This window comes from Sorex araneus, chromosome 4 (assembly GCF_027595985.1).
Source record: "Sorex araneus isolate mSorAra2 chromosome 4, mSorAra2.pri, whole genome shotgun sequence".
Lineage (NCBI taxonomy): Eukaryota > Metazoa > Chordata > Mammalia > Eulipotyphla > Soricidae > Sorex > Sorex araneus.
In genome coordinates, this window is record NC_073305.1 from 222,462,929 (window position 1) to 222,482,709 (window position 19,781).

General features: G+C 61.9%; 2 protein-coding genes across 2 annotated transcripts; one reads left to right on the forward strand and one right to left on the reverse strand.

Moving 5' to 3' along the window:
* The first annotated feature begins 11,938 nt into the window (after positions 1-11,938).
* GNG13 (G protein subunit gamma 13) lies at positions 11,939-13,707 on the forward strand. The gene is made up of 4 exons (XM_055136820.1): positions 11,939-11,957; positions 12,230-12,485; positions 13,258-13,389; positions 13,458-13,707. Exons 1-4 carry the CDS (start codon positions 11,939-11,941, stop codon positions 13,561-13,563), a joined length of 513 nt encoding a protein of 170 aa, XP_054992795.1. The 3' UTR covers positions 13,564-13,707.
* On the reverse strand, positions 13,624-19,661 carry CHTF18 (chromosome transmission fidelity factor 18). The gene is made up of 22 exons (XM_055135848.1): positions 19,540-19,661; positions 19,307-19,459; positions 19,095-19,230; positions 18,847-18,976; positions 18,537-18,629; positions 18,360-18,412; positions 18,124-18,250; positions 17,640-17,852; positions 17,397-17,494; positions 17,185-17,308; positions 16,958-17,109; positions 16,783-16,876; positions 16,473-16,571; positions 16,140-16,270; positions 15,895-16,045; positions 15,122-15,346; positions 14,891-15,040; positions 14,688-14,818; positions 14,362-14,500; positions 14,134-14,277; positions 13,993-14,050; positions 13,624-13,925 (listed from the first exon to the last, which is right to left on the reverse strand). The coding sequence occupies exons 1-22, from the start codon at positions 19,634-19,636 to the stop codon at positions 13,789-13,791; spliced, it is 2,835 nt and encodes a 944-aa protein (XP_054991823.1). The 5' UTR covers positions 19,637-19,661; the 3' UTR covers positions 13,624-13,788.
* Between the last annotated feature and the right edge of the window lie 120 nt (positions 19,662-19,781).

A 19,781-nucleotide genomic window follows, 5' to 3' on the forward strand; every position in this document is an offset into this window, starting at 1 on the left:
TCCTCTTAGACCACACCCCATTCGCACCCCACTCACCCACTCCAAGGGGCCACATCTGAGATGCCATCCACACGTGCGCCACTGTGTTGCCATCAGAACCCTTAAGATCTGCGTGGAGGAGGCCTTAGTGGCGGGCTAGCAATGAGTACATAGGCTGCATTTGCCTGTCAGTTGGCTAGTGCTATGTCCATAGGGCCCTCATATGGAAGTAGATGCTCCTATTCACACATGGGGTGGGGCGAGGGGCACAATTCACAGACCCTGCATCGAGACCCCCAGATGGTTGCACCACATCCCGCATGCCTTGGCTCCCACCTCTGAGCATACCGGCCACCAGCCAGGCCCATTCATTGAGGTCCTCTCTGCTGGTGGTGGTAAATGCCACCCCTGTACACACATGCCCAAAACCTCAGTCTGCAGGTGCTAAGGGTTAAGATGCCTAGCTGCCAATGAGAAAAGCTGTCCCGTGAGGGGACACACAGGCCTCAGGTGGCTTTTCCTGGGACCTCAAAACATTCACTCTCCAGTCTCCTCCTCCTGCCAATGTGAGGATGTGCCTGTTATCTAGACCCTTGATGTGGCCCCTGAACCTCACGAACTCACCTGCCCGGGAGTCAGCAGCTCCTGTCCCTCAGTGGATGAAAGCCCCAGGAGCTTTGGGACCTGGCAGGAGGCCCTTTACATGCCTCTTCCAAGAGAAGCTGAAGCCCCCAGGGGTCCGGGGGAGGGGGCACCCTCAGCCTATTCTCTGCACAGGACACCCCTCGCATCAGGGACAGCTCATGGTCTGTCTATACTCAGGGATCACAGCACCTGACTGATAGGACACACTGACCAAGGTCCCTTCCCTGAGTGTTGGGGAGTCTCTCCCCCAGCACAGACGGTATCTGGGCAGAGGCAGCAGCTATGCCCTGAGATGTATCTCTTCTGTTATCTCAAGTCCCCAGACAATAGAGGGGCCCCTGTGGGCCCAGCCAGTCATGACCTACAGGATGGAGGCCAAGGATGGACGCCGGGCTCCACTCTGGATCTGGAGCCACCACTGAGGCCACGACAGCTCCTGGGTTAACACACAGCAGACAGCTGTCCCGTCACCTGTGCTGGCTCCAGCACAGCAGCTGCGGCAACAGCATACATCCGCTGGATCCTGACAGACAGTTCGCATGTGCCCAGAATCCTGGCTAAGCAGTACATGTCGCTGGCAACCAGGAGGCTGTGTCCACCCTGGCCAAGCCTGGGTCTCTGCCAGGACCTCTCCTGAACGTGCAGAGACAAGAAAGACCCTGGAAGCAGCCACTGTCAGGGCCACACAGGTCCTACCAGCTCTGTGTCGAGACAGCGCAGACACCCCACACCATACCACGGGCTCAGCAGCGCCCCAGCCCATCCTTCATTGAGGTGGCCCTGAGCCCAGTGACAGAGAAGAGAGGGAAGGAGGGGGTGGCGCTGGTGCCCCAGCAGATGGGCCAGGCAGGAAAGTGTTCTCCAGGGCCTCAGGCCTGACACTCCATCACCAGCATGTGGTGCAGCCCTGACAGCCATGTGTGGTGCACCAGACAGTCTTGGTGCTTTCTGACTGTGCTGTTCTGGGGGTCCAGGCACCCTCTGAGTCTCCTCGGACTCACGGCGCCTCAGGCCTTAAGTCACAGAAAATTCTCCCCTGGGTAAGCCAGAGCCACCCGCAGACCACAGCCAGCACACCCTACAGAACCCCAGCTCACAGGACTGATGCCCCCACCTCAGGGTCCACAGAGGCAGCAGAGGGTGCTCTGACAGTGACTAGGGGGCTGTGGGGGGCTGGGACCTGCCAGCCTTGTACCTGGCAACACTCCACGGCCATAGACCCCCACCCCTAGCATATATCCCCAGGGGTGCCCAGTGCCCCCCCAGCTCTCATTGCCTGACCTAGGCAGCTCTGCTCAGAGGCACAGTCACCCCAAAGTGGCTTCCTGACACAAGGCCCTGGGAAGTATAGGTGCTGCTACAGGCGGGGAGTACCAGGACAGCAAAGACCTTCGTCCCAGGCTGGATCCTCCTGGTGCCCTGGTGCGTGGCTTCACAGAGGTGCAGCGGGGTCAGCGCACCCCAACAGAGGACCATGGCCCAGAGCAGGGGACATGGACAGTGAGGAGCAGGGAGGGGAGAGGGGGGTGTCCTAGGCTACAGCGCCCCCTGGTGCCTGCCTGATGCCAGGCCCTGCCCAGAGGATTAAAACCCTCTTAATCCTCTGATTAAGGGGAGAGAAGGGCTGGAAGGTGGAGGGACAGAAACCAGGCCCTTGTGGCACTGATGTACTCATGGAGCACTGGCTTGCAGAGTCATTCCTGAGAGGCCCCACCAGGAGCAGCTGTCAGGGGCAAGAGACAGGACAGTAGAAAGGGCGCTTGCCTTACATGTAGCTGACCAGGTTTGATCCCCAGAGCACCCCATATGGTCCCTAAACCCTGCCTCAGTCCCTGAGTGCTAGGCAGAGCCAGAAGTCAGCCCTGAGACAGCTGAGTGTAGCCCATGAACCAAGAAAGTTGGGCCTCTCTGATCTCTGGGATGATGCAGTTCTGAGAAGGGCAAGTTCCCAGCTGAGTGGGCAGAATGAAGTGTTCAGAGCTCAAGACAATCCCAAGGGGTCAAGCACAAGACATGGTGGCGGCTCTCGACTGGACATCAAGGGCAAGGAGCCAGGTGTCAGGGGGCCCTGATCCCTGCTCTGGGAGACCCTGAGGGCAGCACAGAATCCTCAGTGCCACCAGACACAGTGCAGCTCATGGGGCCTGCAGATGCAGCTGTGTCCCGATTCCTAGGCTGGCAATGTATGGCTCCACTGGGAGTTGGCTGTGAGTGCCTGAGGCTGGGGCCCTAACAAAGGGGCCGAGTTGTCATGTGGTGAGGACCACTGTGGAGACCCTGAGCCTAGAAACCTGAACACAGACATGGAGGAGGCAGCATGCATGTGTCCTGTGGGGCTCAGAGAGCAGCACAGACCAGACACTTGAAGGGCTCAGGCCTGAGTCCAAGACTGGAATGGGCCCTGTCCCCTATACCATCATATCCTGCTGGGGACCCCCTCCCAGGGCCCTCTATGATGCTGGACAACACCCCAGACACACACCGGACCCTAGGAACCACCTACGGCTCTGAAAGCAAATGTGAATTCTTTCAAATGTTAATTAGGTGCTTCCAGAAAGAGCCCTGGACAGGCCAGGCAAGGCGCCCTGCAGGAAGAGGCAGGAGAGAGGAAGTTCAGCAGAGAAGGCTGGAACCGCCCTGAGGATGGGCTATGAACACTGACCCTGGTGGCACAGGGGAGGGGATTGTGGCGGGACCAGCTTTGCAGAACTTGCCTGCTGGCCAGAGCCCTTGTGGCAGAGTGAGTTGAGCAGGTATAGGGGGCAGGGATGGGCACCCCTGGGAGCTACAGACCAGCTGAGAACAGCCACAGTCCAACACTGCTTCGTGCATGTGTGTGAGCATGTGTGTCCATTATTGAGGTGCACATTTGTGCTACATGTAATGTGTATGTGTATGTGTATGTGCATGTGTTTGGTACATGTTTGTGCTGCGTGCATGTGTGTGTGTGTGGTACATATCTGTGCTGGGGGGAGGGGCAACTGCCTCTACACAAACTCCTTAACTGTCCAGAAGACCTGGAGGCAGCACCCAAGCACACATACCTGGTGCCCCAGATGTACCCTCAGCAGTGAGTGAGTCTGTTTCAGGGCAGGGTCAGCTGGTGGGCCTGAGACTCCCCAGAGGCCTATGTGGGACTGAATCAGGAAACAGTTAAGTTGTGGGGGAGGGAGGGTGAGGAGAGGTGAGTGGTGAGGAGGATACCAGAAGAGCCCAGGGCATGTGAAGCCAGCTGAATAGCCTCATGCTGTGACTTCACACTCAGGGCAGCCAAGTGGAACAGGAGGGAGCAAGTCTAGGCCAGAGCTACAGTCCCCATGCTCAGAGCCACCCCAAATCCTGCATGCCCGGAGTCCCCTATCTGAAGGTCAGGGAATGGCCATGTGCCCTCCCCACCCAGGGACCCCTGAGGGCCCATGTCCCCCACACTCCTACAGCCCTGACCTAGCTCCCCGTGTTGGACAGTGGAGTGGGAGGAGTGAGGGGGGGCTCTCAGGAGTTGGGGTGTGGCCCCGGGAGCCACTGTCTGAGCCCTAAGGCCCCCACAGCACTGCCACATGAGCTCCCCCTTTCTCTATTTTCTCTGGAGCCCAACTTACGGCTTTTCCACATCCCTTTTGAGATAAAAATCAAAAACAAATCTTGAAAGTCTCCTGGCTCCACAGACTGGCTGGAAGGAAATCAAATAAAGCAGCAGGAACTTCCTGCTCTGCAGCTGCTGAGTTAGTGCTGCTTTTGCAGGCAGTGAGTGCTGGGTGGACAAGGGTGTGCTACCCTGGGACATAGCCCATGGGGTGCATGGGGCACAGGGACAGGGAAGGTCATTCTTCCACAGGTGCCCACCCAGCCCTGGGTCCCCTGCTGGGCCTGGGGCCTCCTCAGCCTGCCGCACCCACAGGCCCTGAGAACATGGTGAGAAGCAGAGGAGCCCTTGTACCACGACTGTGACAGCCCTGCCTGGGCCCCTCTGATATAGGCCTTGTCTGGGATCAGGGGCTGAAAGGTCCCTGTAGTTCAGGTGGTCCTGAACCGATCCCCTGGAAAAGTGGAAGAGGCTGAGCAGGTGAGGCAAAGGCTGCAGGGCAGGATGGCCCCACTTTGCCCCAGGAAATGAACCCCCTCTCTGAACTGGGCACCGAGACAACAAGCAGAATCTCGAACACGTGGGTCCTGGAAGTTCTGTTCCCTCCCCCCACACACACAGGGACCCATGCTCACATGATGGAGTCCCAAAGACTATGACAGGGCCCCTCCTGCCCCCTGCGGGCCCCCTGCGGTGGTTACTTAGCCCTGAAGATTCTGCATTTAAGATTCACTCTCTCTGCCCATCAGAGTCTGACAGGGCACATGGGTGCCCCAAGACCCGGGGTGGCAGAGGGAGCAGGTGCAGCTAGCAGGCAGTGGCTCTCCTAGGGTCTCCACACCTCCTTGCCTTGATGGAGGCAAGCACAGCGGCCACCAGCCCTCCCCAGGCCGGCTCCCAGGGCTTCTCCAGGATAGTGCAAAGGAGAGAGACAGACCAAGAACCCAGGAATTTCTCCTCTGGAGCAAAGCGAGGCCCGGGAGTCAGAGATGAGGACACGTGCCTACAGGGTCACGCGCCTCCTTACCCAGGAGAAGGTTGGGCAGGAGTTGAGCACGTGAGCCAAGGCAGGCACTGGGCCATCCCAGGAGTCTGCGGGATGAGTGGGGTGGGGGGCTGGGGGGTGCAGGGCTAATTTTAGCTGGCATTTTTCCAACAGTAAGATCTCATCCATCATGTTCCCCGGGGCAAGGCGCTTAGTGAAAAGAATCTGAGTTCTCCTGGCATCCCCGGGGAGATGTTGAACAGCTGCGCCGACTTGTGGCCGCCTGGCTTGCTGCAGCCTCTGGGATTCATCAGCACAGGACCCTCACCCCGCCCCCCTCCGCCCCCAGAAGGCAACGCCTCTGCTCAGCCCTGCAAAGTTGCCCTTTTCACCTGGGCTGAGGCGGCTCTTCTCTGCTCACCTCTATTGCCCGGAGGTCAGATGTTGCCATCTCCCCAGAATAAAACCACCTCCCAGCCCTCACCTCTCCTGTGACTTGCCTGCTCTGGGTGGCCTCTTGTCCAGTTTCTCCACCTGTTCCACTGTGCACAGGCCCCTGGACAGGCCTCGCAGGCAGCAGGAGGCTGATGCTGGCCTTTGGTCAAAGGACATCACCATCCTACGCTGCTTCTCAGCCTTTTCACACCTGTGGGCCTGTGAAAATAGAAATAAGGGCCACAGAGCCAGACAGAATACAGCAGTGATATGCTGGCCTTGCACATGGCCCCCACGGCTCAATTCCCAGCACCCCATGTGGTCCCTTGAGCCCCACCAGGAATTATCCCTGAGTTCAGAGGCAGGAGTAAACCCTGAGTAAATCACCTGGTGTGGCCCAGAAACTAAACAACAATATCATCATCATCATCATCATCATCATCATCATCATCATCATCATCATCATCATCCCACTGATCGTTGATTTTCTTTTTTCTTTTTTTTTTTTTTGGCTTTTTGGGTCACACCTGGCGATGCACAGGGATTACTCCTGGCTCTGCACTCAGGAATTACCCCTGGCTGTGCTCAGGGGACCATATGGGATGCTGGGATTTGAACCCGGGTCGGCCGCGTGCAAGGCAAACGCCCTACCCGCTGTGCTATCTCTCCAGCCCGATCGTTGATTTTCTTGAGTGGTCTTAGTAACGTCTCCATTTGTCCTAGTCCTGAGAGTTTAGAAGCCTCTCTTTACTTGTCTTTCCCAACGGTGCCACATTGGAGGCTCTTTCAGGGTCAGAGGAATGAGACCCATCATTGTTACTGGTTTTGGCATATGAATACGCCACGGAGAGCTTGCCAGGCTGTCCCATGCGGGCAGGAAACTCTCGGTAGCTTGCCAGGTTTTCCAAGAGAGAGAATTAGGCTATAAGATGTTGCTTCCAGGAGCTTGGTTTTATAGTCTCTGGATCTTGGCCGTTGGTGGGATTACATGGTGCCGGGAGCAGTGTCTGGGTGTGACTACCTAGCTACTGGAAAATGGGAGATCTGGGCGGAAGAGCCCAGTCCCGATCCGAACAGGCTGTGGCTGGGTTCCGGAAGTCTTCGGCTGCCGGGGCTCTGCTTGGGGCGGAGAGGGAAACAACCCACCTACTCCGAGAGGCCCCAGTGAAGACAGGTGCGGGGCAGGAGACAACAATATATGGTTAATATTTCACAGACCACTTAGAAACAAACAAACAAAAAACTGTTTAGAGGCTGGGAACTTGATTCCAGAAGCTGGAGTACAGGCCTCACATGTGGTCTGAGCCAGACCACGGCATGGTCCTGAGCTTCGCTGAGTGTGGCCCCAAATGAAGTAAAGCGAGTGTTGATAAAGTGGACATTTATACAACAGCACAACATGGACCACCACATGGTCCAGGGTTGGGCCTGTCTAGGGAAGGGGCAGCAGGAGACTCAGGTACCATTGGTGAGTACTTTCTGGTTGTTCACATAGAGAAGATAGATTTCTAGGGGATATTAGTGACTTTATTTTGAAAAAGGGGTAGCAGGTCAGACGTGTCTGGGAGCCTCTGCTCGGGGTGCAACAGGCCTTAGCAGCAACTAAGCCCTTTGTTTCTTTCTGGATCCTGATCCTCAGAGAGCACAGGAGGGCCTGAAGGCCATGGAAGGACAGTGGTCAGCACTTCCAGAGCAACACACCAGGCCAGCCCTGCCCCTGTGTAAGTCCAATTCCCTAAAGCTTGAACCAGCTGCAAAGCCAAACACAGACTTCACAGAGGCGCCACCCCCTCCAACCAGCTGCCTCTGATGAACAGGTGATCTGGATTCATTTCCACAAAAGCAGGGGCACGTAATTCCAACAGATGTGCTCTAAGCTCACAGACACAAGAGCTACGTTCCTGCCCCAGCATGGCAGCCTCTTCCGTCCCACGGTCTCTTAGAAACCAGAGCAGAGTACTCACAACCTGTAACAAAGAGCTGAAGCCATCCCCACACACCTGCTTGAGCATCACTGATGGGAAGGAGACCTGGCGTGGCCCCAGGGGTCGCGGGGTGCTGCTTCAGCCACTCAGTGCCCAAGGCTCCCCGCTGAGCAAGGCCGAAGGAACGTGGCAGTGGTGAGCCCAAGCAAAGCTGCTTCCTTTCTCACAGGAAAATGCCATTGGAGAGAGTGATCCCCATTTCAGCCAGATGACAGAAAAATGAAATTCATTCCCCTGGCTGGGGCTGCAGCCTCAAGGAGAGCCCGGTTCTGGAGCAATAGCACAGCGGGGAGGGCGTTTGCCTTGCACACGGCCAACCCGGTTCTATTCCCAGCATCCCATATGGTCCCCTGAGCACCGCCAGGAGTAATTCCTGAGTGCAGAGCCAGGTGTGACCCAAAAAGGAAAAAAAAAAAAAAGAGAGCCGAGTTTACTCACACACAGGAAGCAGCAGCCTCGGCCTGCTGCCTAAGAGCCAGTTAGTGAGTGGGGGGCAGGGGAAAGGCTCTGCATGGGAACTGGGGTTCAGGAAAACCTGAAACCTGAAGGGGTCAGAGCCATCGTACAGCAGGCAGGGCACTTCTCTTACATATCTCCATCCAGGTTTGACCCCCGACATCCCATATGGTCCCATCGTCCACCAGGAGTAACTGAGCACGGTCAGGTGTGGCCCCCAAACAAACATGAAAACACCCTTGGATCTGGAAAGCAGACGAGAACCTGAGTAGACTCCCGGGGCCTGGCCCTCCAGGGAGAAGGGGCTGCGGCGGGCCTGACTCACAGACCGCGCCGGAAGGCGGGCGCCCCGCGACGCCTCTCTCCTGGTCTGCTGTTCTCCAGAGCGAACACTGAAGTTCCACTTCTGGGGAGGACTGGTTGTTCCTGCTGCAGGAACGGAAACCAGAAACCACTGTCGGACCGGAGACAGCGGGGAGGGCGGCTGCCCGGCCCGGGCACCCCACAGGGTCCCTGAGCGCCGCCACAGGAACGCCTGGGCATCGCCTGGTGTGACACCCCCCAAAAACAAGAGAAAAACAAAACGAACAGAAGTCCACTGTCTAGGGCTGGGTGCGAGTGACAGGGCCGGCCGCTGAGGTGAGGAAGTGGCCCAGGTGACTTGTGGTCACTCTCGAGGCAGGACACGCGGTCAGCTAGGAGCGGCGCGAGCGGCCCCACGCCCGACGACCCCTCGCCAGCGGCCTGTCTCCCGCCACGGCGCCCCGTGCCCGGGCCGGGACCCCGTCGGCGCTGGGGGCGCGGCGCGGCCCCCCGGGAGGCGTCTCGCCGGCGGGCGGAGCTCCCGCCCCTCAGCCGCCCGCGCCCCCGCCAGTCACCAGCGAAGCCGCGACCGCCCGGCCGCCTCCGGATCCCTCACGGCAGCGCCCCGCCCCTTCCGGCCCGGCCCGGAAGCACCGCCCAAAGCGGAAGCCCGTGAGCGGCGGGGCCGGGCCGGAAGGCGGCGGCGGGAAGGGCTGAGGTGGGCCCGGGACGGCTCGCGCTGCCGGGGGAGCCGTGGGGCACGGCCGGGGCGAGGGGGCAGCACGGCGCCTCACCCCCACCCGCCGCCGCTCCCGCCGCCCCTCGGCGAAGGCGCCCGTGTCCCGGGGCGTCGTGCCCCCCGACCGTGGCTTCCGCAGGCCTGGGGAGGGGCTTGAGGGACCCCCTGAGTCGGCTGTGGGATCTGCGCCCGATGCCTGTGGCTGCCCAGGGTTCAGTCCTGGCACCCCCTGCAGTCCCCCAAGCCCTCCAGGAGGGACCCCTGGGTGCTGTCACGTGGCCCCCACACCAAACCATGTAAAAGGAAATAAAGCTGCCAGACCAAAACCGGAAGCGTTATTCTGTGGGGGGGCTACACCAGCGGCGCCTGGGCCTGTGATGCGGGTGGATCCTGCAAGGTGCTCCCGAAGCAGCCTGTCAGGTTGTCCCCACGGCGCCTGCGGTCACGTTGCTGCGCATGTCCCCGCGCTCGTGGGCACAAGGGTCCGTCCACAGGCCTGCCGTGCGCTCTCGAATAGTGTGCCCCGCGTGGGCGGCTCACGGGATTGTTGCCCCCACCGGAGGGCTGCCTGAACTGTGGGAGTCTTTTTTTTTTTTAACAAACACAATATACATTTTATATATAATATGAAATACTGCCGTATTACAATTGCATTGGGGGCATTGCCTTAGTACAAAGATAGTAGTGTGTAAAAAACTAAGGCACGCTGACGGGCGTGTGCACTCGCAGGCTCTCCAGGTGGCTCTGTCCCACTGCCCGCGTTCGATGCTCTGGAACCGCTGTGTGTGGACTGGATCGGGACCGCCACTGGCCAAGGACAGGCGAAGGAAGAACGAGGACCAAGCTGATTGCTGATTAGTTACCGTTTATTCAATCTTCCATCTTTTTCATCTCCTGCACTTCTAGCTCTGTCCTCTGGATCTACTGCAGCCTGAACTGTGAGAGTCTTGAGTCTGACACTGGCAGTGCCTGCGCTCCTGGACGGGTGAGGCCCAGGGTCTCCCAGAAGATGGTGGTGGCACCTCCAGGGACTCAGGGTCCTGGTGGAACAGGGAGGCTGAGGGCTCCCAGGGCTTGTGCTGCTGTATCCTGCCACCTTGTCCCTCATGCCTGTGGGGCACGGCAGCACCCAGCGTCCCACCTGTCCACTGGCTCTGTGTTCACCAGGATCCTCTTCCGGGACAGTCTTGTGGGGCCTCATCTCCTCAGCCAGACTGTGAGTGCCCTCAGCAGGGGCTGCAGCTCCTGGGCTGCACACAGTGTGTGATGCCACACACCAGAGCTGCCCTGGGCCCTCCCCACAAGTCATGCATGTCATTGTGCCTTGCGGCCTGTGTTCTTCAGGGTGATCTGCTGCTCTTCCCACACCATCCACACCCCTCCAGGGCCCGCTGCTCTGAATATACCATACACACACCCCTGGCCTTCACTTGACCTGTGCACACTTCAGGAAGGATGTGAATGTGTTCCGTAGAGGTGCAGTGTAAACGTGTGCATGCAGTCATGTGCCCACATGTACAGGCACTGCGTACTGCCATTGTGTGCACAGGTGTGCATGTGTACATGATTCTTATGTGGGCACATGTGAGCATTTTGCAGTCATGTACTGTGCATATGAGTGGCCGTTGATGCCTGTCTTGGTCCCTCAGGTGTCCCTGGACAAAGTCACTGGACTTGCATCGACTCAAAGTAAGAGCCTGCCCATGTGCAGAGCAGTCCCCTGCAGGGGCTCGAGCAGGCCCACTGCCCACAACCACTGCTCAAGTCCACCTTCTCACAAGTCTTCAAGAGACCACATCTGGGGGTGGCTGAGCACCTGCAGCTGAGCCAGAGCCTGGCCATCATGGAGAACATGTGACTCCCGGAGGGACACAGGTGAACCGTGTGCCGGCCCCAATTTGGGGCACCCAGCCTCCAGACTCTGCCTGTGCAGACACAGACACACGAGGTCTACGCGTTCTCAGTCACTTTCAAGAATCTGTGAAAATGCTGATATTTGTGAGCCCTCAAATAAAGAGATTTTTCATTTATTTTCCCACCCTCTATGTTGGCCCTGCCTGGAGGGGCACCCTTAGTGTGTGAGGGGGGTTGTCTTCCCTCCCCCAACAGATACTCTACAGGTCAGCCTTCTGGCCCAGCTTGGTTACCCACCCAGATTCCCCGGACACACACACTTGGACCTGGGGTGGCCCCAGTGAGACACCCTGGGGCAGGCACCAATGCTGTACAACTGTGATCCCCAGGGACTCCTGCCGGAGGATTTGGGGTTCTGGAACCCAACCCTGAGGAAAAAAAGAGCCTTGGGCCCCCATCCAAGAATGGGTCCCTGGGCTGCTCAGGGCCACACAGGCCCAGGGCCCAGGGCAGCCTGAGGAGCTGAAACTTGGAAATGGGGTCATGGAAGTGGGACACCCCCACCCCTCTGCTCACAAGTCAGAACTGCCTTGAGCACACCAGAGGTATGGGGCCTTTGGGCCCAGACCAAGTCCATCCTTGGGGGTTTATTTTGGTTCTTTGCCAGTCCTGGCAGTGCTCAGGGGACCGTATGTGGTGCTGGGGGTTGGAGCCAGGTCAGCCGCGAGCAAGGTGAATGAGTGGCTCACCTGCTGTACTGCCAACTCAACGCCACGGAGCCCAAGTGATGCATCTGGGCCGTGGGGGGCGGGGGGGAGATGACGGACATAGCTGCCATCTGCCCCTGGAGGGTGCTCAGCACCCCCACCCTGAAAATCCAGCCTAAAATAATCCTGTTTCCCTGATGTGACCCACTTCTCAGCCTCCTGAGCCCTGGCACAACAGCTTGCAGGCGACCCCATTCTGCACCCAGCATGGAGGATGGGCCCCGGGGTGCAGCTTCCTCCGGGAGGGGCTGTGGCAGGCTCCACTGGGCACACCCCAGCAGCCCTCTGGCCTGAGCACTGAAGGGGTGTGCTATGGGGAGTCAGGGAGAGGGGCAATAGCCTGAGGTGGACATGGCCCCTGAACTAGGTCACCACAGCCTCGGCACCTGCGGAACAAGACCAGCCATGTCAGCTGGGGGTGCCAGTGGCAGAGCCAGGCAGCACGGCTGAGGCCCCCAGGAGGGGGGCAGGTGGCAAGCAGGGGTGGCCAAGCTTAAGTTTCACGCAGCCCACAGGCCAGGGCTCTGGGCATCCCTCACCCTGTGGAAGGAGCTGCGGCTGCCAGCAGATGCGTCCAGGGTGGATGGGCAGAGCTGGGGCCAGCAGCGGGAGGGGCGGGGTGGGGCGGAGTGGGGCGGGCGGGGCGGCTGCAGGGCTCCGCCCGCTCCCTTGCCAGGCAGCAGCCAGCCCTTCACTATACCCTCGGCATCACTTGGTCCCTGTCACCTCTTTGCTCTCCTCGTCTACATCCAAGGTAGGTCCTATTGCTCAGAGCCCCATGGCCAGAACTCCTGCACCAGATGCTGTGGGAGCACCCGGGTCCAGAGTCCCATGGGCCAGGTAACCCACAGGCGCTGCTGAGGAAATTGCCTCGGTACCCAGCACTTACCAGCCTGGGGCTGGGGGACACAGCCGCGGGACTGGGAGGACACCCCCAGGAGGGAAGCTGCTGTCCAGCTGAGAGGGCAGAGCTGCCCCAGCAAGGTCCCTGTGCCACACAGGTCCCCCCACCACCGCCAGCACCTGGCAACCCGGTGCAGGACAGAGACCCCACCTCTACTCAGGGCCCCAGGGCCCCAGAGGCAGCCGGGCCACACTGCTGGTCTGGCCTTACCGACCACCGGCAGCTACGCCTGTGCAGGGACAGGGTAGGCACCAGGCAGCAGGTGGCTGCAGCCGCCCACCCAGACCCTGCACAACCTGGAGCAAGAGATGCAAATAGCAGCCAAATTCTTGGTCTGCCAGAGCTGGGCCCATGCAAAGCAGAGTAAAGGGGGCTCAGCACCCCCCCCTCCAGAATGCTCCCAGGCTTGCAGGATGGGCCTGGGCACCCCCTCCTCCTCCCACTCCAGCCAGCCTGGGTGGAAAGTTTCCTCTGTACTTAATTGGGCCCAGGGGGGGAAAAGTCCAACATAGGCCTCATTAGTGTGCCCTCAGTGTGGCCCTGCACCCCAGTGCTCCTCCCTAGACCCAGTGGCCCCAGGGACCTCCCAGTGCTCACGTCTCCCTTCACAACCCATCTGCAGCCCCAAGCTGGCGGCCCCGGAGGCAGCAGACCCCACGGAGGAGTGGGATGAAGCCCGCTTTCAGAAGGAGGTGGAGAGCCTCAAGTACCAGTTGGCCTTCAAGAGGGAGATGTCGTCAAAGTCCATCCCGGAGTGAGTGTCCCCAGCCCACCCTGTGGGGCCAGGCCCACGGACCCCTGCTCACCCTCCCTCCCCCACAGGCTCCTCAAGTGGATCGAGGACGGGATCCCTAAGGACCCCTTCCTGAACCCCGACCTGATGAAAAACAACCCATGGGTGGAGAAGGGCAAGTGCTCGATCCTGTGAAGCCCAGCCGGGCCGAAGGCCCTTCCTGCCAGACACTTTATAAAGACTCTAAAAGGCAGTGGCTCTCGTGTGTTTTCTAACAAAAACAGCAATTCTGGGGTCAAATGGAGCTCCAGACTCCCAGCCTGGGCCTGAGTGTCCGCCATGGCCCTGGGGTGCAGCCTGGGCCCCGAGTGTCCGGGTGTCCGTGGTAACTGGCGTGCAGGCTGGACCTGCGTGTCTGGGCTACAACAGGTCCCTGATGTACAGGCTGCGTCTCACGGCGTTGGACACGCCCTCCTTGAAGCGGAACCAGACGTCACTCCGGCCCACAGCTGTGCCCATGCATTGCTCTGCTGCCTCTGTCTCAGGGGCCGAGTCCTCTGTGGGGGACACACGATCAGAGGCTGCTCTGTCCTTGCACCCCCACCCCCCACTGCCCATACACACCTGCACGCAGGGGGGCTGTTCTCCTGATGATGACACGACCAAAGAAATCCCTCTCGGGCTACAGGGTACAGGGTGGGTCAGGGCGGAGGGGACAGCCCTGGCCCTGCCAGCCCAGCCCCCTTACTCCACAGGCCCCCACACCTGCTCCTCCAGGGCTGCTCTCTGCAGGATGCGTTCCAGCCGCTGTTCCAAATGAGGCTCATGGCTGCGGCCAACAGGGGACAGCATCCCTTTCTCCCTCGCACTGTCCAGCACGCTCTCCGCTCCTGGGACACCCCCACTCACCTGCAGGAGGGAGAGCCACTAGGACTGAGGGGCGGAGCCAGGGCAGAGACAGGCCTGCTCTGGGGACCGTGGCCAGGGGCTGACCTGGAGGCTGGCCCTGGCCCGGGCCTCCGCCCGCCGCATCTTCTCCACCTCGACCTCGTGGGCGATAAGCTGCTTGGCCTGATAGGTGAGCGGCTTGCGGACAGGCAGCTCCGGGAAGCGGCAGACCTCCTCCACATTCCTATACCCACGGGATGGCATGGTGAGCCCAGAGCAGCCCGTGGTCACCACACCCCTCTCCCTGATCCCACCCAGGAACGGGAGGCACCCCAGGCTGTGTGGGCACCCAGGGAAGCGGGGCCCCTGGGGGCTGAGGCGGAAGGTGCGGGCTCTCGGATCCGGGCAGCCAGTGCCCCACACAGACTCACGGCTCCAGCCGGTACACATACTGCCCCTCGGGTGTGCGCTCCTGGCGGTAGGTGAGGCTGTAGGCCAGCATGGTGCCCACGAGGCTGGCCAACTGCTCCTTCTCACGCGTGCTAAACAGCTGCGTGCTTACCTGTGGCACAGCGGGCGGCTGAGCACCGTGGCAGCCCTGCTGGGAGCACCCCCACACCTAGCCGCCACTCACAGGGCGCAGTCTGGGCGCCAGGATGTCCAAGAGCAGACAGAGCGTGTCCAGCACCAGGGCCTGTGGCATGGCCCAGCTGCGGGTACTTGGCACGATGCCCGATACCAGCGTCTGGATCAGGTTCTGCGTCCGGGCTGTCCGACTCTGGGCCTGGGCAAAGGGTGAGGTGGCCGTGGGTGGGAGGCCGTGGCCTGACAAGGGTGACTGCGGGGCCTGGGGCTGGGCACGCACCTCCTGCTGGCTACTGGGGAAGGTGATCCTGGGTGTATGGCTGGAGGCAAAGAGCACGTGGAAAGCGACGGGCAGGAAGGGCGGGTAGCGCAGCAGCTGGAAGCTTTGGCCACGCAGTGCTGCCCGCTGCAGCAGGTCGTCGAAGGCCAGCCAGTCCAGCGCAGCACACACGGTGTCCAGGCCAGGGCCCCGGAGCCGCATGCGCAGAAAGTTGTCAAAAAGACCCTGGGGACCGGAGCAGTTTTACACTGGGAGGGCACTTGGCCTGCACGTGGCCGACTCGATTTCCATCCCCAGCACCGATATGGTCCCCGAAACCCGTAAGTGTGACTTCGGAGCCAGGAGTCACTGCTAAGCATCACCCCCCATGGCCCCAAACAAAAAGGCAATCCTGGAAGGATGAGCCCTAAGCCCTACAGTCACGCCCGCCCATAGGCCAGGGAATCCTCCTGCTCCAGCCTCACCCCTGCAGCCCAGAGTCATGCCCTGGCCCTCATCCCTGCGGCCAGGAGTTCCTTCCTCCAAAACTCCCAGCCACACGTGACCTGGACTTGGAGACTCCCAGCTGCTCACCTACACCCTAACTGCCTGGGAAGGGAGCTCAGCGGGAAGGCAGGCGGGGACACCAGCCTCTGTTTACCTGGTGACAGACCCCGGCCCCGCCCCATGGCACAGGTCTCCTCACAGCCCTCCAAGCCTGCCCCTAGCTCAGGACTGTCCCAAAGGCAAGACCACCACCTCCTGGCACCCAGCCCACCCAGGGACAGCGGTACCTGGACGACCCTATCGTGCTCGCCCGCACTGGCAGCCAAACGCAGCACGTGGTGGAACCGCTGCTCGGCCACAGTTGTTAGTGGCTGAGCTTCATGGGGGTCCCCACACGGCGTGTGAATGGGCAGGGCCGAGTCCTGGCCCACGGGACGCCTGTGGAGAATTGCGGTTGCAGTGGGTCCCAAGTGATCTGGGGCCGGGGGCAGAGCTGAGCTCTGAAGGGGCAGGGCAGGCGATACCTGCCTACCTCTGTGCCCTTGGCAGCTGGAAGACCTCCTGCCACACAGAGAAGAGCCCCCGGCGCTGGTCCTTAAGGCCCACCTGTGTGGCCTGCACTGCCCGCACGCTTAGTGCCCGCTGGCCTCGCCCGTGCAGGAACTGGAACCAGGGTGGGGTGTAAGAAGCTGGCCACCCCAGCCGCCGGCCTCCAGCCCACACCCTACTGCATCCCTCATCCAGCTCCCCACACCCGCTCCCCTAGCCCCCTCAAATCCTACTCACTCCCCTAAATGGCAATGACCCCCACTCCCAAGCCCCACCCTCCCGCTGTACCCCCCACCCCTTGCCCCACCCAGTCCACCTGTAGCGTGTTGATGCAGGCACGAATGTCGTTGTCTGTCTTCTCGCAGAGGGCAGCCAGGGCACCAGGGTCGGCCAGCATGCCCTGCCGCAAGGCTATCTGCATGAGGGCAGTCCCACTCAGCTCTCCCAGACCTGGGCACAGGGGCTGCCACCCTGTTCCAGGGGACTGGTGTCGGCAGCTGCTCCAAGCCAGCAGGACCAATGGCAAACACTGGTCACCCCCACACCCTTGGTTGACTCACTGGGGCCAGGTAGAAGGGGCCAGGCAGAAGTGGTACCCCAGCCCGCCCGCAGGGGCCCCTACAAACCTCCTGGAGTCGCTGCACCAGCCGGGAGGGCAGCGTGGGTGGGAACTGGAGCAGGAAAGCCTGCTGCCTCAGTGGCCGCAGGGAGGGTGCAAACCTGCAAGTAGGACATGGAACTGCTGAAGCCTTCCCACAACCCTGCCTCCAGCCCCGGCCTCCCACACCTCTGCTCACTCACTGGTCGTTGCAAATGCAGATGATGGGCCTCATCAGGAGCCCACCCTCTGCCCTGCGACGCCGTCCCGCACCTGCAGTCATGACTGTGGCCCCAGGCTCTGCCTCCGGTGGGCCCTTGCGGTCCAGCACACCCAGGAGGACTAGGATGGCGGCCTGTGGGTCGTGTAGAGGCAGTGAGACCCACATCCCACACCGCGGAGTCCCCACACGACCCGTCCCCAGGCCCACCGTGGGAGCGCCGTCAATCTCATCGATAAGCAGGCAGTTGGGTTTCCCGCCGCTGCCTAGCACCGACTCCATCTGTGTGGCCGCCTCGATGCGTGTCCGAAAGGCCTCAGGGCTGCGGTCGTCACTGTGCCATAAGGCCAGCAGGGGTGTGAGGGGTGCCCCATGCTGGCCAGGCCCCAAGTTCCCGGGTTCCCTGCTGACTGCACACTCACCTGGCGTTCATCTCCACCACGGAATACCCTGCGTGCCGAGCGATCACGTGTGCCAGGGTGGTCTTGCCCAGCCCAGGGGGGCCGCACAGCAGTGCCACCTACAGCCAAGCAGAAGGCTGACATGGGGCAAGGGCCCAGCAGTCCCCAAGAAAGGGACTGGCCCAGAAGCCCTGCGGAAGGGGGGGACTGTGAGTGGCAGGGTGGGGGCAGGTCTTGGGCCCCACACCACCCGCTGGGGCGCACCTTCTGCCGTGGCCGACCGCCTGGCTCCAACTCAGCCTCCAGCATCTCCTCCAGGGCCTGCTCGTGGCTCTTCCACCTGCCTGTGGCACCTGGGGCCTCCTTGCTAGCCCGGGCAGGCTCCCCACTGGGCCTGGGTTTCCGGACAGGCCTGTCCCGGCCGAAGACCACTGGGTCCCACAGCTTCAGCCACTTGAGGAGGCAGCGGTTGGTGAACTGCAATAGGGGGCTACTAAGGGGGCGGTGGGACGCACCACCCAGGCCGAACGGCCCTGGAGGCTGGGGCCGGGTAGGGTGGGGTGGGGTGGGGCAGGGCCTCCATCACCTGGCCTGGCCCCTAAGGACACACCAGGGCCACGTTTAACAGGACCAGGTCCTCTCACCCTCCTACCCCACTGCCTGCAGACCAAGAGCTCCCTCCCTCATACAAGTCAGAGGGGCAGGGCCTTCGGAGCGGGCGGAGCCTCCGGGAGGGGCGGGGCCTCACATCATCACTGAGCAGTTCTGTGTAGCGCTGGGGGGCGAACGCATCTACCCACAGACAGTGCTGCTCTGTGTCCCCGGGATCTGCAGGTTCCTCCTTTGGAGTTTCCTCCTCCAGCTCTGACCTAAGGCTGAAGGCACCTCACTCTGAGCCTCAAAGAACGCGCCCCCCCAACACCCGGCCCTACGGGGCTGGTCCAAAAACCAGGATGAGGATGGGTGGACAGGCTCGTGCCTCACCTGCCCAATGTGTTCGAAAGCTGCGAGGCCTCTGACAGCACCATCTGCCGCCGCTATGGAAAGAACACGCGGTCGGTCAGGCCAGGCAGAGGCCATGGCCGGAAGACACACCCTGCTGCCCCGCCCTGTGGTCCCCTCCCCCACATGCCCTCCCACCCCAACTGCCTCCCCTGATACCTCTTTGTCCACCTGCTCCTTCAAGGAGGAAAAGGCCACCCCCAAAAGGCCCAGCTGGCCAGAGCCACGCCACGGGACGTCCAGGCGAGGTCCCTGTGGGGAGAGGTGACAGTCACCTCCAAACCCCTCGAGGGCGTGGGGTGCCCCTGCATTAGCGGGCAGAGGGGGAGAAGGCCCCTTGCTAATGCGGGCTGGTGGGGGCACACTGGGATGGGGCAGCTCACAAGTGGACGGGGGAAAAAGGGGGCTTCAGCTAGGCCCCTTCCTGGGCGGTGCCAAGCCCCTCCTGTGGGTGGCTAGCAGCTCCTACCTGAGTGCCCATGCCCACGGGGTCTGACCGCAGCAGCAGGAAGGCCCGGTGGCCAGCAGTGGACGTCACACTGATGTAGTCCTCCAGGACTGGGGGTCTTCTCAGTACAGGGTTGCGGGCACCCTGGCGCCTGCAGATCAAGCGGGCAGCCTCAGGACCCCCCCGCCCGCGGCTCTTGGCTGTCCAGCCCGACCCAGTCTCAACCCCAGGCCCCTGAGACCCCTGAGATCCCTGCCCTAAGCACGCACCCGTCGCCGCCCGGCTGGGCAGGGGCTCTGGGACTCGGGGGCGGGGTGATGTCCGGGCTCAGGTCCTCCATCTCCAAAGTGTCCTGGAAGTCCAGTCTCTTGGCCACCTCGAGCCTGGGCCTTTTGACCTGGGGGGCTACGGAGACACAGGAGAGGAACAGGCCCGTCCCGGGCTGCCCGCCCCGCCCCGCCGGGCCCACCCGCAGACGTACCACGGGGCAGGGGGCTCTCCCGCCGCGCGCCCGGCGGCCAGGGCCGCTTCCCGGGGCCGCCGTCTGGAGGGCGCCGGGCGGCAGCGTCGTCTGCGGCGACGGCCCCCTCGGGGCTCAGCTGCGGCCGGGCGGGCGCGGGCCGGGCCGGCGCCCCTGCGGGAGACGCGCCTCAGCACCCCGCGGCGCCGCGCTCGCGCCGCGCCCCGGCCGCCCCGCCGCGCCCCGCCGCGCACCTTCGAGCTCGGCCAGCACCTCGAGCTCGTCCTCGAACCGGCTGTGGAAGTCGTCCTCGACGCCGGCCAGCGCGGGCCAGTCCGCGGAGCCGTCCATGGCCGCGCCGGGCTCCGAAGCTCCCGCGCCGCCGCCGCCCCGCGCCCCGCCCCGCCAATCGGCGCCCCGCGCTCCCGGCGTCCCCGGCCATTGGCCGGCGCGGCGCGCGGGGGCGGGGCCGCCACGGAGGGCTGCCATTGGCCGG